Source organism: Aedes aegypti, chromosome 3, assembly GCF_002204515.2.
Source record: "Aedes aegypti strain LVP_AGWG chromosome 3, AaegL5.0 Primary Assembly, whole genome shotgun sequence".
Taxonomy (NCBI): domain Eukaryota; kingdom Metazoa; phylum Arthropoda; class Insecta; order Diptera; family Culicidae; genus Aedes; species Aedes aegypti.
In genome coordinates this window covers 286,103,222-286,123,049 of record NC_035109.1, presented here as the reverse complement: position 1 = coordinate 286,123,049, position 19,828 = coordinate 286,103,222, and the positions used below count along the sequence as shown (strand labels likewise).

At 35.3% G+C, this 19,828-nt stretch overlaps 2 protein-coding genes across 4 annotated transcripts in view; both read left to right on the top strand.

The window, feature by feature from the left end:
• Positions 1-19,828, top strand: part of LOC5570985 (serum response factor homolog) — a 647,440-nt gene that overhangs the window by 141,629 nt on the left and 485,983 nt on the right. The gene's annotated exons all lie outside the window — the stretch shown is intronic.
• LOC110678281 lies at positions 5,785-8,263 on the top strand. The gene is made up of 3 exons (XM_021850913.1): positions 5,785-6,886; positions 6,965-7,272; positions 7,352-8,263. The coding sequence occupies exons 1-3, from the start codon at positions 6,358-6,360 to the stop codon at positions 7,862-7,864; spliced, it is 1,350 nt and encodes a 449-aa protein (XP_021706605.1). The 5' UTR covers positions 5,785-6,357; the 3' UTR covers positions 7,865-8,263.

The following is a 19,828-nucleotide window of genomic DNA, read 5'->3' as shown; positions in this document are numbered from 1 at the left end:
TTTTTTCTCAAGGACCATAACACGAATCTTATGTCGAATCCGTTTTTAGGAACTGAGTTGGTGATCAACACATAAACAAACCAACGTAAAATAAATTGTAATTCGGTCGAACTTGAATCGGGTTGGGGTTGAAACTGTGATTCAGGACGAGTTGCGCCAGTTCCAACCTAGGTTCAAACACGAATTCGATATTAGAACTGTTTTCGATTACTATCAAAGCATGTATACAGTCAACTATTCCTTAATCGAGATTTTTTTAACTCGAATAAATGCACAGTTTCTAGCATACTTTGATCTCTCTGTAAGTCTATACCTCTCTGACTCAATATTATCTATTAGACTGGCCCAGCTTAGTATGGGAGAAAAATAAAGTTGTATGATTCCACGGGGCACCCCCCAGGATTATTCCTTGGGGTTAGATGAAGCCTTTCTGAAAAATTCAGCTCATTTGGTCGTTCCATGAGCTGACGCATTTGAATTGAAGTTAATATGGGATTTTTAGCTCAAACATATGGGAAACAGCACATCATCTACTGTTTGGTTCAGAAGAATTGTTAATCACTTTCAATTGGACCCAGAATTTCAAAAACACTTCTTGATATAATAGCGAACAATATTGTAGAAGGTTGTATCATGATTAAAGTTGATAAAGTTTTAACTCTCTGAAGTACATCATGCAATACTGCTTTGTGGTTTTTAAACATAGCTTGAAAGTAGCCACTAAACGCATCATAGCCACCTATGACGCTGGGCGAGCTGAGGCACATGTCGCATGTATATAAGTGACTGTACGGGAGTGCTGATCTAAGCCTAACATTCAACAACTGAAAGAGTAATGAAAATGATATTAAATCCAGATACAACCTTCTGCAATTATGTTCATTAAGATATCAACTAGTGTATTTGTCATTCTGAGTTTAATTGAACGCGAACAATCAGTATACGGAACGAAACAGTGACATAGGGTCAATTTTCAATATATTTGAGACGAATATCTCATACAAACTTCAAATCGAATGCGTCAGCTGGTAGAACAACCATTTGAGTTGAAATTTTGAGAGAGCGCTTTTCTTACCCTAAGGCTTATATCTAGGGGGTGCCCCATCGAGTTTTACAACTTTTTTGTTTGAGGGCCAGTCTATTATCTATTTCAGTTTTCTTTGCTAATTTTTCTCCCTAACTTGATATTTGCATAAAAGATTAAAAATTTCCTGTAAATATTTGTAAGTTTAATAAATATTAATGTAATGATTATTCTGATTGGAAAATGAAGATTAACAATCACACAAACAATTTCAGGTTGAAAGAATAATGCTCAAAACTCGGTGGTAAATTCAATATCGAGTTAAAGAGATTTTGTTTTTTATTTTTTTTTTTCTAAAATAATGAATATTTGACAGTTTTAAAATGTATGCTCAGAATCTCGATACCTCCTTAACTCATTGTTTCCTTCAAAATCGAGTTTGGGAGAGTTGACTGTATAATAAATCAAATTATATCATTCACCCTCTTTATTGTCTGGTTCTCTAGATTTTTGTTCTTGAATATTTAGGCTTTGGCTTCGATTTATCGATTATCAGAGGCTGCCCATGAATAACGTAAGGGTTAGGGAGGAGGGGGGTAAGGGTATGAGATATCTTACGCGCCATGCAAATGTTTTTGAATTTAAGTTAACATAATAGCATGGGAGCAGGGGGTTGTAAATTCACGAAAAATGTCTCACGTAATTAATGGACCGTTCCTTATGTTGAAATAAAAACCATAGAAACTCAAAATTTTCTGATCCTTATAGTCAACAACAACAAAATCTGAAATAATTAAAAACATAGTAGGAAGATATTCATAAATGAAAATCGGAAAAATAAAACATTTGTATGAATATTGAAAAAGACGAATTCCATCCAGAATGAGTCTGAAAAAATATGAAAATCGTGCTCGATAACCTTCGATTTGGATTAAATTTTGCACATGTTTTTGGTATGGTACAATGAGTGTTTTGCATAGAAAAATCAATCTTTTTGACTTGAGAATAACTTTTGAAAAGGGCCCATAAATTTGTAACTCATTTGTAAAACTCAACTCATTTGTATAACTCTAACTCCCAAACTGTTGTTTTTAGAGAAAATGTTCTATGAAGAAGTTTTAGTTAACCGTTTGGACTGTAGAAAAAGAGAAAAAAAAATATACATTGAAAAAATATTTTATTTATTCAAAAATTCAAAAATAAAACTTTAATTTTAAATTGCACAAAAACCCATTTCTAATATTTTTTTAAATTTTCACCATATAATTTTGCTAATAAATAGATCTGGGACAAAGTATCATGATGGAGAAATTTTTAATAATTTTTTTTTCTAAGAACAGGTGCCAGGGGGAGGCAGGGGTCCCAGCTAGTGGACGTAGCATTTTGAATAATTTTGGTAAAAAGAGTAGCACTGAAAAAACTGACACACAGTTTTTTTCTATCAATCTTCTTTGTCTGACTTATCAAACTTGAATTATGAAATGATGATTTAACTTCAATACAGGTTGAAAACTTCTAAGAAATTTTAAATTCTTGTGATAAATACAATCAAACAGATTTTATGAAGCTTTAAATAGTTATGTGGTTGAAAGTCTCGATAATAAAGATAATAATAAAAAAGGGAATGTGAATATCATATTGTATTCGAGTCTAAACTATTTTATTTATAAACAAACAAGTTAAAGCTTAATAAGTTAGGTAAAAATCAATGCTTTATCGACTTGTAAAATGTTGTTTTACCGTTTACTAGACATAGAATCAGCTTTAATTCTTCAAAAGAATACATTATGATCATTGAGGCAAATATTAACTTTATTGAAGTCAAACATATAAAACAAGAATTTTATTCAGTGCGTTAAATGTTGCAGGAGATCTCCACTCAGTCAAATCACCGATTTGTTTTGATATATCAATGCTCTTCATGGAACAGCCTGGATAATAATGAGGACATTAAATTCGAGATTTATCAAATTTTCCTTTCGTTCAGATTTCAAATCACTCGGTAATTCAACGAAAGAGCATTTTTATTATGAGTTGAGTAAGAATATTTCAGTATGGAGTACGATGATGAATTTTAGCTGAACTATTGATAAAGGTGGTTGGATAAAAATCGCTTATTATAGAAACATTCCAAATATTACAATTGTTATTTTTTCTCTATCTGGCCACTGTTTCCTGAATGGATTTGAATTTAGAGAATAATGACGAAGATCCATTCCAAATTAAATTATTTTGTTGATCATATTCACTGAAATCTGTTTCTCAACCACGAACATTTTAATAAATGCCTATTATACAAAAACAAAATGTCTGTTCAATATATTATGAAAATTTATGAACCCTGACTGAGTGCTGTTAGCTCTATCAATCCGAGCAAGATTTTCAGCTTATTTTTACATTTTCCGCTGTAAACTGTTTAAGTTTTAACAACAGCAAAAGTACTACAAATTAAATTACTGGGAATCAAAACTATGTAACTTGAACAGGAAATATGCTTGTGTAAACTATTTTCCAAAGGATTTTTTAGCGTTACGGTATATTAAACTATCATTCGTCAGATTATCCTAATGTTTCAGTGTTTAATACCAATTAATCTCTATATTTTTGTAGAAATTTCTGGATTTTAATGTTTCATTTTAGCCCAATCGCTGAGAAAAACAAATAAAAAATTTAGGGGGAGGGGTGCTTGATATGCTACGTATTTTCCATGGGGGGGTTTATCATTTGTGACTAAATGCTACGAGGTCGGAGGGGGGTGTACAAAATCAGTGAAAAAATGCTACGTCATTTATGGACGGCCCCATACTAAAAACCAAATTTCATGGTTACTATGATGGTCCCTTGAGATCGCTTTGTATAGCATTGCTGTTCCATGACTCGATATTTCCATGAGTCGATGGTCCCTTTAATATCGACTCATGGAGGGTTGACTGTATTTTTGAATTTTTCATGAAAATAAATAAAATATTTTTTCAGTCTATATATTTTATTCTTTTAGTCCAAACGGTTCATTACAACTTCTTCATAGAACATTTTTCTCTAAAATCAACAGTTTCGGAGTTAGAATTTTTCAAAAAAGTTGCAGGCAAAAATCTATAGGCGATTTTCAAAAGTTATTCTCGATTCAAAAATATTGATTTTTCTATGGTAAAAACTTATTGTACCATACCAAAAACATGTGCAAAATTTACTGCAAATCAAAGATGGTCGAGTTCTGTGACTGATCGATTTGACATGGAATTCGTCAAAAATAAAAATTTTCGTGATAATTTAAATCAAAAGGAGTCAAATCACTGTCAAAAACGTACCTCAAAGGATTTTTGTTAGCGAAAATTAATCTTAAGATCACCAACAACAAAATTAGCGGCTAAACATTCAAATTATTTTAGATATTTAGGGCATACATAATTAACACGTGATCTGAAACCAATAATTTTATTATTTGAGTTCAGTCTATTTCATCGAAATATATTCATCTAACGTTAAAGTGATGGGGACGCCAAAATGTGCGACATACTTGGTGGAATTTTGGAAGATACATATGAGAACAAAGTTGCAGCTTCTCTCTCTCTCTTCTCTTGCTCTTATTCTGAGCATTTTGTAAATCGGCTTTCACTGTTACAGTCAAGTCTCCATGATTCAATATTGAACGGACCATCGAGATAGAGAGGTATCGAGTTATAGAACAGAAAACTAATGCAACTGTGATCTAAGGGGTCGATATAGCCATGACAACCAACTTTTACTATGGTTCTCTAACTCGATATCGACATACGGAATATCAGGTAAGCAAGAGTTGCCTGTACTATGCTGGACTCAACTAAATGTATAAATATCCGTCGTATTCATCAAATCATTACAACATCAATGCTGTGAATTTCAGTTAATCAAGGTCACATGGATATGTATTTGCGCAGAATAATTCTTATCTTTTGCTGCCCGCAGCTCTGATCAAAAATCGAAATTTAGATTTTTGGGACAAAGTTTCATGATGAAGAAATTTTCAATACAAAAGTTTTTATTAGAACAAATTTAATTCGATTTTAGAAATTTTGTATAAATAAGTTTTGATAATACAATAAGCATCTTATTAAGAAATTATTGTAAACCATAATGGTTGTCTTTAATCATTCACGGTTCTCCATCGTGAAAAGTAAGTCAATAGAGAGAAATATGGCCTATAAACTCTAAAACTTATTGTTCTTGATGGAATGGAAATGGCCTATTTTATTGTTTAAATAATATACATTTGTATGTAACTTGTAATAACTCGAAAATGGCTGGAGAAGTAATTCTTCTGAAGATTCTTTCTATCATCAAAACGTATTAATTTTGACAAAAAAAAAATCGCCAAAACAGTTGTTCTTAGTAGTTGGTAGTTCATTTTTTTTATTCAAAATTTATCGATCATGAAAACACAGGCGAACAGACGTAACACTGACAAAATTTCCATTGACCACTTGTTTAACGATCATTTCAAATTTTCTATGTTTGAAATCTCACATCTAGAGGTGCGCGCATCATTTTTCTTTGCGTTTGACGTTTCGCACTACCGCCATCGGCAGGTCTTGTTGCACAAAACAGTGTTTCGGTCAACATGCTCACCAGATGATGATAGTGTAAAATAATATCAAAAAACGTTATAAAAAATTAAATACTTTTTCAGTTTGTGTTTTTTGCTTGTAGCCCAAACAGTTCACTATAACTTCTCCATAGAACATTTTTCTCTAAAATCAACAGTTCCGGAACTAGATATTTTTTAATAAATTGCACGTCCATATTCGAAAGTTATTCTAGAGTCAGAACTATCGATTTATCTACGAAAAACACTTATTCTACCAATTCGTCATACGTTACCGCTTTTTATATTTCCCTAAACAAAATTCCCTAAAAAACATGTCAAATTATTAGAGCAAAACAAATAGGTGCCAATTTGAAAACCCCTGAATTCTTTCAAATGACAGCAATTCAAACCATTAGGATGACGAATTATCTGAGTTAAAATTTGAAATGGAGTAGCTTGCAAAATGAAAGAAAGAATATATTTTCAGATTACAATCAACTGTTTTAAATACTTTGAATTTTAATATAAATCAAAAATTAAAAATTTTAATATAATTTTAATTAAAAAAAATGCTCCGCGAATCAAAAAACCTGAAAACCACTACATGGTGCATCAGGTACAGTTTTCCGTACCCTTCTTTTAAATTCACGATGAAAATTGTGATAAAAATCACAATGATGTAATATCGCCGTTTTAAGAATAAAATGAAATCTTTATATACATGGAAAACTAAGGGTAGCTTTAGAATTAATGCTCATTTTTTACAGCGATGCTTGAATTACGTGAACGTCAGACTGCCAAATATATCATGCAGAAAATTGAGGAAGTTGTAAAAGATTACGATATCGCTTTCGATCAAATTTTTACCGTGACTTGTGATAATGGCGCAAATATGTTGGCGGCCGTTAAAGAATTGGATAAATATGTGCAATCCTTAAAAGCTGAAAACCTTATGTCCGGCGAAGGCGATGAAGATGTTGAGAACGACGATGAACAACTGTTGTCAGATTTGATGATTGAACTTTCAAGTAAGGTGAGCCTAGTTAGGTGTGCTGTACACACCTTACAATTAGCTGTTACAGACGTTATCAAGTACACGGACAGCCGCATACGTAGCGTAACCGCTGCTGCTAAACATTGCCGGAAAATTGCTTATCAACCATCATTTGATTTGAAAAATGTCCCGCTTCCTCCGCTCTATGCGATCACGCGATGGGGAGGTATTTATGACCTGATTTCGAATCTCTGCGAGCACGAGGAGTTCTACAAAGAGTTGGGCAAGCAATTCAAAGAGCTGGGTAGGTGAAATTTTTTTTTTTTAATTACCCTATTTAATATTGTTTAGAAATCAAATTGAACTATATTTATCACTTCAGATTTGTCAGATCAATGGGAATTCGTCCATGAGTACAAGAATGCGTTAGAACCAATACGTATCGCGACCGATGCGTTACAAAACAAACATGTGTCTTTGGGCGATTTTTACATTCACTGGCTTCGCTGTATGATGGAAGTCAAAAAACAACCAACCAATGAACTGGCCGTAGCTCTGACAGAATCATTACAGACTAGGCTACAGCAGCTGAAGCAAAATTTGGCCTTCAAAGCTTCTCTGCTGATCGATCCCAGGTTTAATTATATCTCATCATCTGTACTGACTCCGGAGGAAAAAGAGGAAACCAGGGTAAGTTCATAAATAAGCTCAGGGTCAAGTCACTCAGGGTCAATAACATGTAAACAATTTCTTTAATTTTTATATATAGAAATTCATCATTGCCACATCCGAAAGGATCAAATCTTTGAATCCTGATACGCCCCCGCAGATGAGCGACGCTGCTGATCAAAATACGTCCACTTCAAACTTGGATGATTTTATGACACGATTATTCGGAGGAACCCTGCCATCGTCATCACAAAACGATCCTGTAAACACATTCGAAAAACAATTGAATGCTTTGGATTTGGAAACACATCAAAACTACAAGTATGACACATGGAAGCACTGGACAGCCCGTAAGGACACGCATCCTGAACTTTCAGCGGTCGCTCTCGTTGTTATGACTGTGCCCTCAACTCAAGTATCGGTTGAAAGATCCTTCAGTGCGTTGGCAATTGTATTGTCGCCGGCTCGAACAAAGCTTTCTGCTCAAAATCTGGCTAACATCCTTTTGATTAAATTAAATTCAGAACTCTTGCCCAAAATCATTCCATCAATGTATGACTGGAAAGATTTCAAAGGTCTGTGTGCCTTGGTGGACAATATTGATAACATGTAATTTGTTTGCTGTTTCTCACTTCTCTATGTGGTATAAAAAACCATAGTTAATGTACTGGAATTGAATCAAAAGTGATTCAACAGAAATGAGTCCAAGAAGGACATTAAATGAATAAGACGTGATATCAAAACTTTTTATACTGTTGCTACATATGTAAAAATAATCATATCGATAAACAAAAACTATCACAATCCATTCATAAAGGAAAAAAAGACGTAAATAAAAATAAAATTAAAGAAAAATTCCAAAATAATAATTGATTTGATTTTTGTAAGAAAAAAGCCAAGCTCTTCTACAATGCCGTGTGATATTATGTTTATAACTTAAGATAGGCACGATGATAGGAAGTCCGATCCTATTCTTGGCACTTTTGATTCACTTTGGCAGTGAGGTGTTTTTGTATGCTACTGGTCTCATATTTGACCACACGACGCTTAGTATTGAAGTGCTTCTTATTGCAAAGTTTCAGGCAGTTCTACCAAGAAAAACCCCATACCAAAGCAAATCATGGAAGTGTTCAAGTTGTTCTGCACCCTGCTTTAGATCCAGGTAAGTCGAGGAAATTTCAAGCCGAATAGGGCCCGTCCATAAATGACGTAGTACTTTAGGGGGAGGGGGGCGTCCACGATTTTGTGACGAACCAGGTATGGGAGAAAAGGCTACGATGGGGGATGGGAGTATCAAAATTGCTACGTCATTTATGGACGCTGCCAAGTGGTCCAGAACCCGAATTCAACTACTTTTAGAAATGAGAAAGGCATTTTAAGCCTAAAAGACGAATTTCATGTCAAATCGGTCAGTCACAGAACTCGACCATCTTCGATTTTCAGTAAATTTTGAACATGTTTTTGGTATAATACAATAAGTGTTTTCCATAGAAAAATCGATCATTTTGTCTCGAGAATAACTTATTAAAATGGCCTATACATTATTGCATGCAACTTATTCGAAAAATTCAAACTCCGAAATTGTTGATTTTAGAGAAAAATGTTGTATGAAGAAGTTGTAGGGTGTTTTATGTATGTTGGACAGAGCGTTACGCGTATACAATTTGGACACTTCCATTTAATTTTGCCGTAAATGGCCAAATTAACGTAATAGCGTAACGATCTGTCCAAAATACTTTGATCACCCTAGTGAACCGTTTGGTCTACAAGAAAAAAATATACACTGAAAAAATATTTTGTTTTTTCATGAAAAATTCAAAAATTTTAAAAATATTAAAATTTAATATTAAAATATTAAAAATATTTTTAATATTTTTTTTAAATTTTCACCATAGAATCTTGATAGTAAATAGATATTTGGGACAAAGTTTCATGATGGAGAAATTTTTAATAAAAAAGTTTTCCTGAGAACAACTTTTGGTCGATTTTCAAAATTTGGGTTTTTTGTCAAAATAAATACGATCTGATGATACAATAAGAATCTTGTAATGATTCTGAACCATAATGATCATATGAATAATATCTCTAGAAATTGACATTTTTTAATTATATCGTGTTTAATGCAAAAATATTATTGAAATAGTAAACAGGCCATTTTTATTAGTTTTTCTTGATTCTCCATCAATTTTTATACGTTTTCGAGAGTAAAGCCCTTATTTCTTCCCACTTACTTATTTTCCTTGATGGCCTATTTTAATATTTAAATAATATTTTTGCATTAAACTCGATATAATTCAAAAATAACTACTTCTAGAGAAATTATCCGTATAATCATTGTGGTTCACAATAATTTCAAGATTTTTATTGTATCATCAAAACATATAAATTTTGACAAAAAATCAAAATTTTGAAAATCGATCAAAAGTTGTTCTAAGGAAAACTTTTCTATTAAAAATTTCTCCATCATGAAATTTTGTCCCAAATATCTGTTTGTTATCAAGATTCGATTAGAAAAATTTAAAAAATATTAAAAATGGGGTTTATGTGTAATCTAAAATTTGAGTTTTATTTCTGATTTTTTTTATGGAAATAAATAAAATATTTTCTCAGTGTATATTGTTTTCTTATAGTCCAAACTGTTCACTATAACTTCTTCATAGAACATTTTTCTCTAAAATCAACAGTTTCGGAGTTAGATTTTTTTCAAATAAGTTGCATGCAAAAATTTATAGGCCATTTTCAAAAGTTATTCTTGAGTCATAATGATCAATTTTTCTATGGAAAACACTTATTCTATCATACCAAAAGAAGACTATCGAGCTCGATTTTTATTTTTATCGACTCATTCTGGGTGGAATTCGTCAAAAGGCAAACAATCTCAACAGATTATATAGCAGGGGACTTAAAGTATAATGACACATTAAGCGAACTTTAATTTTAGGGCCAATTTCTTAGGTACCCTCTGCTAGTTTGATATTAGAACGATGCAAGCATGCATCAAATCGGATTGAATATTTACAGTATATTTGAATGTCCACTGAATATTTTTTTTAAACTTTAGTAGACGTTTCAAATGCAGTGAAATTTTTCATTATTGTTTTCACTTTTTCTAGCATAATGACAAGGAAGTAAATTTACATTGAACTAATTCAAAGCAAAGCGATACAGATTTCAATTTTATGTTTTTCGGATAAATTCAGATCTATCAATTTAGCAAAGCTATTCAGCAATACCATGATCAGTGCCGTAGCTTGCGGTTGGCCAGGTTGGCCATCGCCAAGGGCGCTAGCCTTCATGGGGCGCCAAAATGAGTAATGCACTTGGCGAACTATCTTGAAGAACGCCTTTTCACAGTTTTACAGATATTCATGGATATTATTATACAAAATTGAATTCCTGAATCACTTTAACAAATTTATGAAGAAATTCTTTGGGTTATAATTAAACAATTATTAAACATTTTTTTATGTAATTGTTAACAGCATTGATAAGTGAATGAGCTTACTGGGCTGCAGTAGATATTTTTCCCATACCGCTGTCACACTAAATAGAAAGGACAACAACTATAAGTTTATTACATTTTTAATTTTTTGTCATTCGTCTTCTGAGTTAAGATGAAATTTTAATTTAATAATTCTTCATATCTTTGAATTCTTCTATTTTTTTTTGATTTTGCGAATATGAATTTGAAACGAATTTCATAAGCACCTAGATTCTACGTAAACTTCTTCAAAGTTAGCTCTTAGAACAGTTTTTAACATAAATCTAATTTGAATCGATCGATTTGTTGAGTAAAATCAAGAAAATTTTCTTATTTTTTTTTTGCCTAACAGCCAAATTTATTAACAAGAATTACAAAAATAGTTTATACTCCCACGCCTTTTCGACTAATTTACAGGCAACTGTTTTTCAACAGAGCTTGATGAGAAGTTACTGCCTTCTTCTTCATAAAATGTTGAGTATTAACTCTCCGGTCTAAAGGTCTCACTAGAGCAGCAATCAAAAAATTCTAAAATAAACATACAAAACATACATAGGGGCAGGAGGGTTGAAAATGGCTAAATTTTGACTGGCATAATTAATTGAGATTATCGTCTGATACCAAAAATCTCGCCCTTTTATTTGCAACCCCCCCACTTAGGGGTCCATTAATTACGTAAGACAACTTTAGAGATTTGTCTACTCCCTCTCCACATGATAAGACTGTATGTATAAAAATCAAAAATAAGTTATTGCACAATCGCAAAAAAGAAACAATGTTTCTCCTCCCCTCATGACCTCCCCATGGACGCGCGCAATAAGCTATGTAACCTAAAATTTTTAAGCTAAACCAGTTGATAAAACAAAAGAAACATAAGTTTCTACGATAGTAGGTTCGTATCGATTATCGCAAATCAATGATAAGGTCCTAGGCTATGCTGCCAATCCACCAAGGCTCAAACACGAACACGATATTCCAAGAGGCAGCGAGCTAAAAACGAGTTTTTTTTTGGTTGCTAATACGAGGAAGATGCAAGCTCTGCTTGTTCTTAACCCAAGATCGGTCGCATGCGTGTACTGAGTACACGCACCCTGAAAAAAGTTCGCTTTTCATACACAGCTCGAGCGAGGTGGTGTCGGCAATGGTTGAATGCGCAACCGCTCTTGAGTTAATTTGGTCATGACAGTCTAGTAACGACAGCCCTCTCGAGTCACCGGATGAATGTCGCCGCCTTGAGACGGATGTCACTGCGACATCATCAACGAAGAGCTAGACAAAAAGAAATGGAAAACTAACAGCTGAATCGGCGTTTTACGATTGAGGCACGATGATTCTGACTGAGCTGGTGTAGTTGTGACAGCTTCGATACAGTATTCATGCATGTATGTGCGAACTGTTGCCAAGACACTTCGGGTTGGTAGTCGAATATGTGGTAGTAGATGGTCGTTTCGTATACATAGAGACAGTCGGCTCAGTTGCATCATGAGAGTAATGGAAAGGCTGTACATTTGGAAAGCCTGGTTGACATACTCTCGAATTTTCACATTACTCGGCCAAGTCTCAGTGTTCATTGCTGATTCTTTCCAACGCTTATTCAAAACAATTTTGAATGATATGTAATCAAAATTTTTACAACTTTTCCAACTCGGTACTAATTGAGTGCTTCGTGAACCCCAAGCAGGACAGTTCGGTTTTGCGTCGTCCGATTGATTTGGCTGACGGATTCGCGCGTATTTTCGTTGCCGGAGAATTTTTTTTCCCCCTGTTTGGGAGCGTCTTGCTGGGCAGTGCTTCGTGAAGCCCAAGCAGGACAGTTCGGTTTTGCGTCGTCCGATAGATTTTGCTGACGGTTTCGCGCGTGTTTTCGTCGCCAGAGATTTTTTTTTTTCTCTGTTTTGGAGCGTCTTGCTGGGTACGTATTTGGGAAGGCCCAAGCAAGACGGTTCATTTACGGGACGCCAAGAAGTTTTGCTGTCAGTGTCAGTTTTGTGTTCAGTCGAAAATGGATTACCAACTGGTGAGTTCGTTTCATGCTTATGATAACACATATTTTCTTGAAAGCGTAACTTTTATGTAATATTAAAACAGACTTTGTATGGTTTGTCACTGTAGGTGTCGGCATTACGCTCTTTTCTTATACAATTTGATTATACATTTATTTTTCTCTTTTTGACATTATTAAAAATTATCTTTTGAATTGTTCGACATTGTGAATGTTGACGTATTTTATAAAACTTCTACAATATCGAGGCAAAATGCACAGTAATACTCATATGTAATTTTCAAACAAACTATGTATGGTTCGTCACTACAAGTGTCGGCATTATTCCTGTTTCATATAAGTTAAAATATATACATGTAATTTTCAGTTTTCGTCATTAATAAAAACGTCTTTTGAATTGTTCGACATTATAAATGTTGACGTATTTTTTTCCAAAAACTTCTCGAGACAAAAATACAAAACTAGCTTTAAATACAAGTCGTATATTTCCCCCTTGTCCATGGATCGCATCACCGACCAGAGGTGACTCCCAGATCTTTTCCTCCCTCACTAATAAACACCCTTCCCGTGGTGATTGTGGAGATGCAGAGGTATTCTCGGTCTCTAGAAGCAACAATCATTACACCCTAACATTCCTTCCCCATCCCAACTGACTGTAAGGACTTGGCCGGCGCCGTTATTGATCAATAATATTAGATCTGCTAAAATTGCACTTCGAGAGTAAGCGGAAACTCCCATCCCTCACTCATTTGGATCGTAGTGCAATTCTTACCAGTCCGATCAATCACGGAGTAGCAACCATTGACATGTACAGTCAGTCTATGCTATGCTATGCTATGCTATGCTATTTTAATACCAACAGACTCTTCTTCTGTGATAGATTGGTTGTAGAAAAATTTAGAAGGTATGATTTTTTTGTATTATACGTTAAATGAGTCCCAGACATTTGTAGGTTACAAAAATACATTAAAAAAATAAAAAATACAGAAAAGTTACGAAAGCCATAACAAACTTTCCTTATAAGCGTGTTATGATCCAAGGTTTAAGCCAGAAATAAAATCATTTTGTTTTTCGAGCTACGAAAAAATAGCCAAAATTTCAAAATGTACCCCGTCTAAAGGCGAGGTTGGGTATTAGAGGGTTAAATAAATTGCAAGAGACATCAAGAGCAAATCGCTCTTTTTCTTCTTCTTATTTCTGATGTTACGTCCTGAGTGCTTCGTGAAGCCCAAGCAGGACAGTTCGGTTTTGCGTCGTCCGATAGATTTGGCTCACGGTTTCGCGCATGTTTTCGTCGCCGGAGATTTTTTTTTTTTTTTTCCTGTTTTCAAGCGTCTTGCTGGGTAGTGCTTCGTGAAGCCCAAGCAGGACAGTTCGGTTTTGCGTCGTCCGATAAATTTGGCTCACGGTTTCGCGCATGTTTTCGTCGCCGGAGATTTTTTTTTTTCCTGTTTTCAAGCGTCTTGCTGGGTAGTGCTTCGTGAAGCCCAAGCAGGACAGTTCAGTTTTGCGTCGTCCGATAAATTTGGCTCACGGTTTCGCGCATGTTTTCGTCGCCGGAGAATTTTTTTTTTCCTGTTTTCAAGCGTCTTGCTGGGTAGTGCTTCGTGAAGCCCAAGCAGGACAGTTCGGTTTTGCGTCGTCCGATAGATTTGGCTCACGGTTTCGCGCATGTTTTCGTCGCCGGAGAATTTTTTTTTTTTTTTTCCTGTTTTCAAGCGTCTTGCTGGGTAGTGCTTCGTGAAGCCCAAGCAGGACAGTTCAGTTTTGCGTCGTCCGATAAATTTGGCTCACGGTTTCGCGCATGTTTTCGTCGCCGGAGAATTTTTTTTTCCTGTTTTCAAGCGTCTTGCTGGGTAGTGCTTCGTGAAGCCCAAGCAGGACAGTTCGGTTTTGCGTCGTCCGATAGATTTGGCTCACGGTTTCGCGCATGTTTTCGTCGCCGGAGAATTTTTTTTTTTTTTTCCTGTTTTCAAGCGTCTTGCTGGGTAGTGCTTCGTGAAGCCCAAGCAGGACAGTTCAGTTTTGCGTCGTCCGATAAATTTGGCTCACGGTTTCGCGCGTGTTTTCGGCTCCTAAGATTTTTTTTTCTGTTTTGGAGCGTCTTGCTGGGTAGGTATTTGGAAGGCACAAGCAAGACGGTTTGTTTTCGGGACGCCAAGAAGTTTTGCTGTCAGTATCAGTTTTGTGTTCAGTCGAGGATGGATTACCAACTGGTGAGTTCGTTTCATTCTTGTGATAATACATATTTTCTTGAAAGCGTAACTTTTAAGTAATTTTAAAACAAACTTTGTATGGTTCGTCACTATAAGTGTCGGCATTATGTTTTTTTCTTATACAATTTCAATATACATATATTTGTCTCTTTTATACGTTATTAAAAATTATCTTTTGAATTGTTCGACATTGTGAATGTTGACGTATTTTTTAAAACTTGTACCATATCGAGACAAAATGCAACGTAATACTCATATGTAATTTTCAAACAAACTATGTATAGTTCGTCACTACAAGTGTCGGCATTATTCCTGTTTCATATAATTTAAAATATATACATGTAATTTTCAGTTTTCGTCATTAATAAAAACATCTTTTGAATAGAGTAGTGTTTGATCCTTCGACCTTGACACTTGCTCCTGCTGGGGCGGGTGATGAGGGCAGGATCAAAAATGTCGCGCGTCGGTAGTGAAGCGGTGAAAAAGTGATCGGTTCGTTAGTAGTGTTTGATCCTTCCACCTTGACGCTGGCTCCTGCGGGAGCGGGTGATGAGGGCAGGATCAAATATGTCGCGCGTCGGTAGTGAAGCGGTGAAAAAGTGATCGGTTCGTAAGTAGTGTTTGATCCTTCGACCTTGACGCTTGCTCCTGCGGGGGCGGGCGATGGGGGCAGAATCAAACTTGTCGCGCGTCGTTCGCTCAGAGAAATGAAAAAGCGCCGCGGATCGCTAGTAGTGTTTGATCTTTTGATCGCGTCGCTTGCTCTTGCGTGGGCGAGTGACGAACACTTGTTCGGCGTTTAATGCGATTATCGAATTATTTCGCGAATCCGGTTAGGCGTGATTATATCATGGCTCGCATCACCAAACATTGGTGACTCCCAGATCTTTACCTTATCCCACTAACCCAATATCCTCTCCATGACAACCGTGGAGATGCAGAGGTGATCTCGGTCTCTAGTAACAACGGTAGTCATACTAACATTCCTTCCCTTCCCCGATGACCGTAAGGACGTGGCCGGCGCCGTTATTGACTTTTAAATTTGAGCTCTCGATTTGTGCACATTGAAGAATGGTAAGCTAATCCCAAGCCCCATTCATTAATTCCCTGTGCAACTTCGATTGTTCTGGTCAATCACGGAGTAGCAACTACGAATTGTACAGTCATCTATGCTTATGCTTATGCTTATGCTTATGCTTTTCCAACTCGGTACTAATTTCAAGATCAAGAAGCCTCGTAACACTTGCTACGGATCTTTATGTGTTGTGAAATTTAAAAAAGTGAAGCAGAAATCAACAAACAATCGATTTTTCAGTATGTGTTCAAATTATAGACAGGTGTGTTGGTCCAGAAAGCCCGGATTTAGTGTATTTTTTCTTAGAGAGTGACATGTTTGGTACCCGATAATTTATTCAAGAAAAAACAAACAGAAACAAAGTTCTAAAAGTTTCGATCAGTTTTTGTAAATACCGTAATCCGGGGTAACATTGATCAGCGGGGTAACATTGATCGGGATGACTCTTCTTGTTAAACGTTCAAATAAAGATTTATTGATGAAACATTTTCGAACCATGAATGGTGCCTGTTTTTCGTATATTCATAAGCTAATGATAATTAAGGCTTTTGCCAAAATTGCGTTTAGTTCATGCGCAAATTTGTCAACTTTTTGAAACAATGATTTCTATCATTTTCACTGACACTACCGAAAATTCATGTCTCACATGAGTTCTGCAGACGATGTGATAAAGGAAAATGCGAGTGTTACTAAAAATGGCATCGCTGGAAACGATTCCGTTGTCAAATCTTTCATAAGTTTATTCAATTAGGCAACATTAACTAATTACTATTACGAATGTAGAATTTCCTGAGGAAATTGCCTACTTTTAGGCGTATTACGCGGTTCAAGGTGTTTTTAATTTTGAAATAACTCAAAAAGTAAATGACTTGTAAGAGTTTGGTCTTCATATTCGGCTTCAGGGGCCCTGATTTTAGTAAGTAACGACATTTCCAATATTAGCGAACGTTGTTTACTTGTGTGATCAATGTTACCCCATATCAGCTGAATCAAAAAATCACTTAAAACATTTATTTAAACATAATTAAATCTTTCGAAAAACAAAATAAAGTACATAGATAGGAGCGGTGGGTGCCAGTACTTGTTTTAAAAATATGAAACTTGTAACATTTGTATTGTGAAATGAAAAATTTAAGAAAAACTAAAAAAAAATGATCAATGTTACCCCGGATTACGGTATATGAAAATCATTTATTTCTATAACGATCGAAAGCAGTCATTCCAACATATTTGCACAATAGCAGCATCCAGTTTTTTTTTTTTCATTATAATGGAAAAAGTTGGAACTTCCGGTTTTAGTAAGTGATACGCAGCATATCATAAACACATTCCAACTACGAATGAAACGTTTCATCCAGTAGCACAGAGCAGACCAAAGAATGCATGAGCAGTTTTTCATACAAAATGGTATAAAGGAAAAGTTTGGTGTGATAGTAAGAATACAAACCTCTTACGCCGAAGACCTGGAATCGAATCCCATTCCTGAGATATAGTCACTTACGAAGTAAAGGTTATAATTCAGGTTCCTTCGAAAGGGAATTGATGAATTCTATGTCAAATCGGTCAGTCACAGATCTCGACCATCTTCGATTAGCAGTAAATTTTGCGCATTTATTCTACTATACCAGAACCATGAGCGAAATTGAATCCAAATCGAAGGTTATCGAGCACGACTTAATTTTTTTTCGACTCATTCTAGATGGAATTCGTCGATGGAAGCCGTTGGTCTCGCGATGAATCAGTCCATAGCTAACAATTTAGTTAAAGAAGATAGCAAAAACTTGACCATTAGTTTGGTGGTATGCATCTGGGCTTCAAGTGATCCTATTGACTTCAAATTCCATAAACCCCTTGAGATACTGTAGATCTCCTATTTTGCAAAAAAAAATCATATTGAATTTCGTTTGGAAGTATCGTGAAAACAATCAGGATAATTCTTCACACTTCTTTGTCCTACCGAATCGAACAATTTTGTAAAAAGCAAAATTTCTTTGAATGTTTTAATTTAATGTATATTACTTATTCGACATTGTTAAAATAAGAGATTTGTAATAAATCAAACATTTGTTCAATAAAAATTCCAAATGCCCAGTGAATTGCAAGTTGTTTTCAAACTGCGACCTTTTATTATTCAGAGCTTTTTTTTTCTTTAATCGTCGGTGGCTAAAGAGCAAAGCCATGCTGAACGTGTCTGGGTTCGAATCCCGATCGATCCTGGATCATTTCGTAATGAAAATTTCCTCGACTTCCCTGGGCATAGAGTATCGTCGTGCTTGCCACGCGATGAGGAAGTCATGCCAAGAAGAAGACGTTTCGTTGAAGGGACATTTTGTCGAATGAGCATTTGGTCGAAAAGTATTCAATCGCATTGAAAAGCATATGACATGTGTGCGAAAGGGCATTTCGTCGGATGTATTATTTTTCGGATTATCGTTAAGAGTGACATTTTGGCGATACACAGTGATTGAATGATTGAAAAATATAAATGCGTATATGAGACTATACATATGCTAGTTGGAACAACATAATAGTAAGAAAATGTTGAAAACATTTTCGGGCTTTTAAAGTCTGCTTTAGTATACCTACTGGTAAAAGCTCTTGAACAACCTCCAAACCATCATTATGTAACAAGCAATATTTAGCGACTGAGACTCCCCAACATTATTTTCTACTCTTCTTGCTTTGATTGGTTTTCTTTGTTCAGTTAAATCATGATGAGCTGATTTCAAATAAAAACGGATTATCCTGGATGAAACTTTAGTAGCCTCAGTCGATTGGTTTCACCACACCCGATACACAAAATAAGCCCAGTTTAGTTATTTTTAATAAGTCTTGTTTAGTTATTTTTAATTTAATTATTCTTCGCTGTGATCTCAATTATTCTAAGATACAATTGCCAAATTTGTTATCGATATAAGCAATCAGGATTAATAAAAAAAAGTTCTTACATGTATTTTGCTGGAAATTGCATTAAACTGATTCACCATGAGTAGGAAAACACATTCTATACTTTTTAGTTCACTTGATTTCAAGCGTTTTGACGTTGGATTACGTCCTTCGGCAACATATGGAGGTACAATTCCAAAAAACGAAAAATTGTAACGAAAAGTGATCAGGTTTTGACCGTTAATAACTCAGCCATTTATCGATAGATTTTCGATATTTATACATCAATCGATCGAAAATTTATCTACGTGTCGATTCAAATGGAAGACACTATTGATTGTTGGCAACAAACTAATAACAACTATCGAAAAGCTAAACATTACATATAATTTGCAATTGGATTAGATGGACAAAAGTGTGAACAAACTAATGAAAAATCGTAAAATGTTGACCTCATTCTTATCTAACCAATCACGTTCAAGCACATTTTTGGGTTCCGCTTCCCACTCTAAAAGCGCACCGGTCCTGCTTCTTCCCACAGTCTTCTTTTTGCGGTCGGACTGTGAACACAGTCGGGCGAGTCATTTTCGCTTTACCTTTGCACCCGCGTCACAGTTCAATAGGCCAGGAGAAGTGGATGAACTTGTCATTCATTTTCCTGTCAAATTTCATACAAAATCTACTTTTTCTCTGCTATAAATTCACTCTAGGTGAACCACTTCCCCTGGCCTATTTGTGCCGTCGGAACAGGAAGACGCAAGGTTGATTTGCGGCGGGGATGACGATGGCTTATGAGCTTCTCCGAGCGGCGAACTACTGCATCGTCATTGCCACCGCAATTTATCCGCGCTTGCAGATTTCGATGCGTGATAAATTTAGCATCGGTGGTCAAGAAGCAAACCCGTTAGGAACAAAAT